This window comes from Arachis duranensis, chromosome 6 (genome assembly GCF_000817695.3).
Source record: "Arachis duranensis cultivar V14167 chromosome 6, aradu.V14167.gnm2.J7QH, whole genome shotgun sequence".
Taxonomy (NCBI): Eukaryota; Viridiplantae; Streptophyta; class Magnoliopsida; order Fabales; family Fabaceae; genus Arachis; species Arachis duranensis.
The window spans coordinates 107,177,104-107,186,025 of record NC_029777.3 but is presented as its reverse complement, the minus strand read 5'-3'; the positions used below and the strand labels follow the sequence as shown (position 1 = coordinate 107,186,025).

General features: G+C 30.3%; 2 protein-coding genes across 5 annotated transcripts in view; both read left to right on the top strand.

The window, feature by feature from the left end:
• The first annotated feature begins 41 nt into the window (after positions 1-41).
• Positions 42-2,840, top strand: LOC107495588 (heat stress transcription factor A-2). 4 transcript variants are annotated; one of them, XR_001593502.3, is made up of 3 exons: positions 42-514; positions 1,531-2,420; positions 2,513-2,839. XR_001593502.3 is itself a non-coding variant. In XM_052262900.1 (2 exons), exons 1-2 carry the CDS (start codon positions 248-250, stop codon positions 2,335-2,337), a joined length of 1,074 nt encoding a protein of 357 aa, XP_052118860.1. In that variant the 5' UTR covers positions 42-247; the 3' UTR covers positions 2,338-2,840. The 4 variants fall into 4 exon arrangements, 1 of the variants encoding a protein (XP_052118860.1); XR_002364421.2 differs by having other exon boundaries at positions 1,531-2,424; positions 2,669-2,838; XR_001593501.3 differs by having other exon boundaries at positions 1,531-2,424; positions 2,513-2,838.
• Positions 2,841-5,774: 2,934 nt separating this feature from the next.
• The window catches only part of LOC107495587 (cytochrome P450 711A1), a 6,454-nt gene continuing 3,306 nt past the window's right edge, over positions 5,775-8,922 (top strand). The window contains 1 exon segment of the mRNA XM_016116739.3: positions 5,775-6,034. Within this exon segment, the coding sequence (XP_015972225.2) occupies positions 5,796-6,034 (239 nt within the window). The 5' untranslated portion in view covers positions 5,775-5,795.

Here is an 8,922-nt window from a genome sequence, read left to right as displayed (position 1 = left end):
TGGTGACAAATTAATCTTGGGAAAACACAGCAATGTTGAAGAGAATTCCAGCTGGTATTATTGAAGTCCAAACTGAGACGCAGAGAGATTTGGTTTGGTAAATGGTGATTATGAAATATGAAGAGAAGATTCCAGAAGACATAGAATTTGCTTTGAAGACGTCTCTCTACTCTCTAGAACCTTCTTCCTCCACCGCCATAAAAACAACTAACACAACTGTTCCGTAACCGTAGCCATCAAACAGAGAATGGAAGGAGCAGTTAGAGTGAAGGAAGAAGAATCGGAACACTCACAACCTCAACCTCGGGAAGGGTTGAACGACGCGTCTCCACCTCCGTTTCTAACGAAGACGTTCGACATGGTGGATGACTCTTCCATTGATTCCATTGTTTCTTGGAGCATTACTCGCAACTCCTTTGTTGTTTGGGACCCTCACAGCTTCTCCACTACCATCTTGCCTCGCTACTTCAAGCATTCCAACTTCTCCAGCTTCATTCGCCAGCTCAACACATATGTGAGCCACTCACTCTCTCTGCTATCTTATATACACTGTTCTCTTTCCAACGATTTGATTTCTTGTAGTTCATAGTAAGTCTTTGTAGAATCTCGTTGTTGTTGTTGTCTGTGGTGGTAATGTGCTTTGATGAGTTCTGATCTAATGCTATTATGGTTTTAAATTGTTGTTATAATGCAATTGCCGTAATTATCTCTACAATTAGAGGTGCATTAGTAACAATAACATGCATTGTTGAAGTATTAGGATGGAATGGTGTTCTAGATAGAATGAGTACACTGCTTTTGTAATCTTGCATTAGAGTAATGATATAATATTTTATGAGTGTTACTAAATAATAGTAACTAAAGAAAGTACTATAAAGTAGATAGTTTCAATTTTTGTTGAAATCTGAAAAAGCAATTGATTGTTTGCTTATTTAGTAGTTAGGAGGATGTTTAGAATGATTATAGATGAATAAGAATGTATGCAAAGTTATTCTCTGAAATCAATAACGTTGGAGACCTTAGTCAAGTTAATTTTTACTCCCTCAACACATCATTCCCTTAAAAGTACTCATATGAATGGTATTTATTAGAAATAATTTAATGTGTGGATTGTCTCCTTGTTTGAAATCAATTTGGGGAACATGAAGTGTTTAATGTTAATGTTTTATAGTATCCTTCAGTTGATCAGTTCGTGGATTGTGTTTTCTGAAGTTGGCTATTTACTGAATACATTGTATTGATGGTGATAGTTGAACACTTGAACTTCAGATTTAATAGAAAGTTTTTTTGAAATATTGAGGTGATTACTGTTACATTTGTCGACAAAAAATGGTTGCTGTGTCTAAAATTTATTTAATTAACATAAGATGTACAATAATGGATGTTTTGTTAGCTAGTTGAATGTGGTTTTCTACTGTTAATCATGGCTTGAATACTTTATATTTATAGTTTGACAAACTTCCCTAATGTTTCTCTTTGTAGTGTTAAATTTTCAGTCATGCTCTGACTGTGAAAAACAAATGTCCCCAGGGATTTCGGAAAGTTGATCCTGATCGGTGGGAATTCGCTAACGAAGGTTTCTTGGCGGGACAGAAACACTTGTTGAAGACCATAAAGAGAAGAAGAAATGTATCTCAGGGAACACAGCAAAGAGGAGGTGGAGGTCCTTGTCTCGAGTTGGGGGAGTATGGATTGGAAGGTGAGGTTGAAAGGTTGAGGAGAGACCGGAATGTGTTGATGGCCGAAATCGTGAAGTTGAGGCAGCAACAGCATAATTCACGAAATGAGGTGCTTCTGATGGAGACAAGGTTGCAAGCCACAGAGAAGAAACAACAACAGATGATGACTTTCCTTGCCAAAGCTCTGAACAATCCATCTTTCATGCAGCATTTGGCTGATAAGAATTCCCAGAACACGCAATTGTTTGGCGTTGAAGTTAAAAGGAAGAGGAGACTAACAGCTAGCCCAAACGTGGATCCGGTGACAGCAGTAGCAGCAGTGCCTATTGAATCAGTAGTGGAGGACTATCCAAACCACGAACAAGAACTTGCAAATATCGAGTTCGAGATGGATACATTTTTCGCAACATCTTATGATACCGAGCCTAACGACGAAAATAATGACCCTGCATCAACAACTTCAGTATCCGGGGATACTATCTTGGAGGATTTTCTCAAGGAAGATTTGGTAACTGGGAACCCAAAGGATGAAGTTGTGATTGGTGATTGTTCAAGAACTGATATTCCTGCGGAGGATTTGGCAGCAACGCCTAAGGATTGGACTGAGGAATTGCAGGACCTTGTGAGTCATATGGAATATCTTGGTTCCAAACCTTAGTGGAATATGAAATGATGAATATCATGGTGGTTTTGGTTGGTATTCTACTACTCCTGGGCCTTCAACGTCCCATATTGCATCACGTTGGTATAGTTTGATTTATGTTGCCAATTTATTTTTAAATATGAAACGTTGAAATTAATTGATGAATTTCAACGGTTTTTGCATGCAACAGGGGAGAATGGTAGTTGCTACAAGCAAAGGAACAAGCAGAAATGGCTCTTCATTTGGATCATTTTATTAATTGGAAAACAAGTTTTGTGAAATATGCCTAGTGCTAATGTTGGTATCGTATTTTTTATTCTGATGAGATGTCTGCTTTATTTTGCAGGATACATCAAGAGGATTAATGCTGCACAAGAATAATGGCTGCATTTTCCAGTGTTTATGAGGGTGAAAAAATTATTAGATCTTTTTCAAGTTTTCTTTCCAATGGAATCATATTGGTTCTTGTGCAACTTTGGACTTTAAAATTTAAATATTGTCTCTTAACAATAATTGAATATTAAGACAAAACTCTGGCGTATTTTGATTTACATTTTGGCTTTTTGTTGTGATTATCAATGGAGGACATTTTATTGGCTTCTTAATATTTTATTTTTTCTACATAATCTATTAGTTTTTAACTAAATAATAAGTACAAATTATATGCTCATGAATTTTCTCTTTTCTTTTCAAACGAAAGAGAAGAGAAGAAAATTATAAATAACAAGGTGGAAAAACTGAAACTTATTTTGTAATTTGTGAGCTACACTAACAAATGAATCTAACATTGTTTTCAATTATCTTTAGGTCAGGCTATATTAGTCTTCTATAATAATAAAGAAAAATAAATGGAAAAGTTGCTATAGTAAAAGACAGGAAGCTATTTTCTCCTTTTTATTAGTTCAAAATTTATTTGCGTAGCTTGCATTTGCAATTATTAGCTTACGTTGTAGATATTTCTTCAGAGGTGGAGGGTAATTGAAATAAGGAACACTCTACTACAGATTAAAGCTATATAATAATAAGAGAATGAAGCATTTCTGGGGAATAAACCATATAGATATTATTATCAAATTGTAAAAAGTTATTTATTTATTTGTTTCTTCTAGTTAATCTTTGTTAACCGTTCGATGTTGGAATGATTGGAAAGTTATAAAGTGCATTAGTGCATGATTAAACAAATGAAAAGTTTTACCATATCATTGGCCGTTTTCTTATAAATTGGGTGCCGCTGACACAATAATTTCTCAAACCATGACTGCCGTTGAAATGAATGTTGTGGTACACCTTATAATTTTATTTTATTTTATTTTTGTCATTGACCCATTGTAATATATTTATGATTTTTGAAGTAATCATTATATAATTCTAATATTTTAGCGGGGAAAGTAATCAAGTAATTGTCTGCCTCTTAAATTGTTTTTTCGTTTATGATGTTTTTTAATCCAACAAATAAAAAATTAATATACTTAAATTTTGAGTTTTATTTAAAGATTTGTTGTGAATTAATAAGTAATTGCATATCCAAATCACGATTCAGATGAATGAGTTGGCTATTTGGCCAATTCAAATTAGTTCTGTATATTAAATTGTTAGTATGCATAAAGTATCTATATTCAACAAGAATTTAAATATCATTTTAAAACTTTAAAGTTGATGTTGAAATCATGAAGCTAAATAGTGTTTTACTATCCAAATTCAGATCGAATTAGTGATATCGAATCACTATCCGGAGTGCTTATGTGGCATCGTTTCGCCACGCTGGATGGATCCAAAACGTCGTAGTTTTGGTTTGGCGTCCTTGTGTATAAAAAATGACGCCGTTTATATGATATGTAGCATGAAAATAGTTTTGTTTCCAATACAAACACTTCATTCATCTCTTCTTCTTGCACCCTCCAACTTCTTCTTCATCTCTTCGTCAATGGTGTTGTCGTAGGGTTCTGTTCTGGGGTTGAAAAAGTTGAGAGAAAAACTAATCTGACTAAGAATCTTTTAGTTGTTTTTTCCCCTTCTCCACCAAAAGCACAATGTTGCGACTTCCTGATCAGACTCAAGGTAACCTTTTTTTTTTTTACCTTGGACTTCTAATACAATGTTGGTTCTTCATTATATGGTCTTTAGAAATGCACTATCCAAGTCTATCCACGGTGTAAATATGTACCACACCACAACCAGATGGTGAAATTACATTTGATCAAATGTATGCGTGCTTAAGTAGTTATAAAAATGGGTTCAAGGTTGGCTGTTGTCCGTTGATAAGCTTGGATGGTACATTTCTAAAGACCATATAATGAAGAACCAACACTCTAAAAGTCTAAGGTAAAAAAAAAAAAAAAGTTACCTTAAGTATGATCATCATGTCGCAACCTCATGTTTCTGAGAGAGGAGGAGAATAACTAAAAGACTCTTCAGTCTGATTAGTTTTTCTCTCAACTTTTTTAACCCCAGAACAGAACTCTATAGCAACGCCATTGATGAAAAGACGAAGAAGAAGTTGGAGGATGGAAGAAGAAGAGAAGAGTGAAGTGTTTGTATTGGAGACAAAATTGTTTCCATGCTACATATCATATAAACGGTGTCGTTTTTACATACAAGGGCGCCAAACCAAAATAACGACGTTTTGAATCCATCCAACGTGGCAAAACGACACTACGTAAGCGCTCCGGTGATGACTTATCACCAGAAATATGCGCAGGGATCACTATGAGTATTCAGAGCTCTATCTGTAGGACTATTATGAGAAAATTGGGATCTTGAGGGTTACATTGGATATTTACGCGAATATCAAACACTATTATGGGAATTTACTCATTTAACATTGGTTAATTTGGTTGTGATTTTTTTTGTTTCCTACGATATTTTTCAGTCTAGCAGGTTAAGAGCTAATCCATCGCAGATTAGAACTCTATTTAAGAGTTTGTCATTAACCAAGAATTGCTGCATGTATAAGGTAACATTCGAACTCTCAACACTTACTTAATCGAACTAATAAACTAACCACTATATCAACTCAACTTGATTTTTGGTTGTGATATTTATTTCGTGCTACCTTATGAGCATTCGACAAGTATGCATCATAGATTTTTTTTTTAGTGAATGTATAATCACATAAGCATTACCACCAAGACATTGTACAAAAAAAAAAAAATATAGAACAGGAAGATACAGAATGCTCCATTATCTTCTCCACCCTACAAAACCCACAATTTTTTAATAAAGACCGTATCATAATCATAATTCAATATAATAATAGTAAAATAAATAAATGGGATTACATACGCAGAGTGTAAAAAAGAATCTGATTCTAATTGATAATCATTAACAAAATGACAAAATACCATCTTAGCCCTACCCCACATTTTACTACCTTAATATTATAAACACCAATTGACCAACTTATACTATATATATAAGCACCCTTCTTTCTTTTATCAAATGAAAAACTCATATCATCATCTATAAAACCAAAAATGGTGTCTATGGAATTAGAATGGTGGTTATTTCCATTTATTCCAAGTGCACCTATGGTTTCATCAATATTATTCACCATGCTAGTAGGGTTTGTATGGTACCTTTATGGGCCTTATTGGAGGCTAAGAAGAGTTCCGGGCCCACCATCTCTTCCTCTTGTAGGACACCTTCCATTGCTGGCTAAGTATGGCCCTGATGTCTTCTCTGTCCTTGCAAAGCAATATGGCCCAATTTACAGGTTACTCTTCTTTTTTGTTTTATTTTATCATAAGATACTAATATCTAAAATTTATCTATTTCATCTAATTTGTTTGGAGTTGAAGTTCTTCCTCTCTCTAAGAGCTTTAGATGGGTTAGGGATGAGGAAAGGATTGAAGTTTTAACTTTTAACCCAAGTTCTGAATAAAATAAAATATCTCATAATTAATTGATTCATTAATTATGTTAGAGGCATGAACATTTGTGTATCTCTGTTTAATATGGAGATTAAACTATTTATAAACGAATTAATCAAATGTTAAACTATGTTTTGTTTCCCTTTTTTATCCTATAAAATACCAATATTCAAAATTTACTCTCAAGTTCTTCCAACATTATTTTTTCTCATTTGCAAAATCTGAAACTAAAACTTTATTCACCACAAAACAAAATGCCAAGCTATTAATACAAGAAGATGAGTTTTATGATGAATGAATTGAAGTCTTGTAATCAAATATCCATAGAACATATGCTTTTTCTTACACTATTAATATAATCACACAAAACATAAAAAATAAGAAAAGATAAAATACAATAAGATGTTAAATTTCTGGTTGAAATTATTATATGCTGTATACAAATCTTCTTTTCTCGAACCGAATAATGAAGAGTAGTTTGTAGGTGGTGCTACTCTAGGTCGGTTTTTTTTTATAGTCATTATAATTAGTATGTCTCTAGTCTCTATAATTAAGGAAAAAGCCAATAAGGTTCATATTGTTGATATGATATGTGATCTTGTATACAAGATATTCTAACTCCTCAAATTCCTTTTGGATGTATATGCGAACTTAGTTATTTTTGAGTTGTGAAGTGTTGGGTGATAGTGGTGGGTCAGTGTTTTAGTGATTAATTAAATAGATTTTAATTTATAAATTTAAATAAATAATAGTTACATTGGGTAATCATATATAATTATATAAATTATCTGCATATCTAAAAAATAAAAATAAAATAATCAAATAAAGTATCTATTTGTTATGATTCGCTAATAATAATTTTTACGTTAGAGATATAATTATTTATGTATTTTATTTTATCGACTTAAGTTTTTGATAAATAATATTTTTATAATATAATATCAAAATTTTTGTAACTAAAAAACCTTTTACATAACAAATTACAAAAATATGTTAAAAATATAAATGTTTATGTATTCTTTTTTATTAATTTAATCTTTTAAAAATAATTTCATAACATTTCGGTTTAGTTAAGTTTATTGTGATTTCACTTTATTAATTTATTAGAGTAAATTTTTTTACAAGAATTTAATTATCAGAAGACTTTAATATTGTATTTATAATAATATTTTATTGTTATGGTTTTTAAATATATAAAAATTATTAATTTATTATGACTTAAATCTTAGAAAGTCGAGCAAAATTAAATTTTATTAAATCTCAATAAGCTATGTGTAACTAGCCGTTAATTAATTATTTTCATACGATAATAACCTAAAATGAATGGAAGCATTACCGTCCGTCATTAAAATATTAATCTAAATTTAATTATTATGATATATATGTAGCTATGTATGTACCAATAAAATTTGCCTTGGCTTCTATAGACTATAGAAGTAATTAACGTTTTGAAGTTTTTAATATATTTTATATTTTATATTGATGATTAATTTTAGTGATTGATTTTAATATATATCTAACAGTAATAATTGTTATTTGAGTAAAATATTGTTTTTATCCTAACGTTTGAAGTAAGTGTTATTTGTGTTTTTAACGTTTAAATTTTTCTATTTGTATTTCTAACGTTTGTAAAAGTAATTCAATGCTGTTGTTAATTACACATTATGAGTTCTAGTAAGAGTTTTAAAAATTTCTTTTTGAAATTAAAATACAAATATCTGGAACAAAATCGATGATTCATTCTAGATAATAACTCATCAAAAATTGAAACTAATTCCTATAATATTTATATAATTCACTTTTTTTAGAAATATAATTAAACATGAACACAAATAATAAATACAATATTAAAATCAAACACATTTAAATGAGATATAATTAAAAATAAATACATCTAAATAAAAATAATTAAAAATATAATTTAGTCTATTAATATAATTAATGACAGAATAATATTAAATTATTTTTATAAATATTAAAGATACAAATAAATAAGACAATTTAAATGTTAGAAATAAAAACAATATTTTACGCTTGTTATTTTCTATTCTAATTTCTAAAGCACGGTTGTTCTGTTGAAACTTGAAATTGAAAATGCACCGGATATAATTAAAAGGGAAAAAAAGGACAAACAATTGGCTTGGCTGACTTACCGAATAGGATCTTAATCATTGTATGTATGTATGGAAAATCCTTCTCTTTTTGATAGTGGGATACTAAGTTAGAAAGTAAAGAAAAAAACACATATATTGTGCACCAAAACAAAAGAAAAGTAAAAAAATAAAAAAGGTTAATACAATAATGTTTTAAATTTAAGATGTATGAATTACNTTAAATTAAATAAGATAATTCTAGATTATTATCTTTTTATTTTTACCATAAAAGAGATATTTATAGATATGATTTAAGATGAGGAAAAAAAGATATAGAGAAATATGAATATAAATCAATAATGTAATGTCATATATTTAGAAATTAATTTGTTAATGTTAATTCAAGCACTAAATTTATAATTTATTTCCCCTTTCATGATCGACTACTTTCCTTTCATTCTTAGCAATTCAATATACAAAAGGTTCAAATTCTATTATATTCATTTATAGGACCATTTTACTTTTTGTATACATTAATATGATATTGTTGGTTAGAGTGGCATGTAATTTGTTTTAATTTTTTATTTATTTTATTTTATCACTTCTGATAAAAATCTCTAAAAATATCCAAACAAATT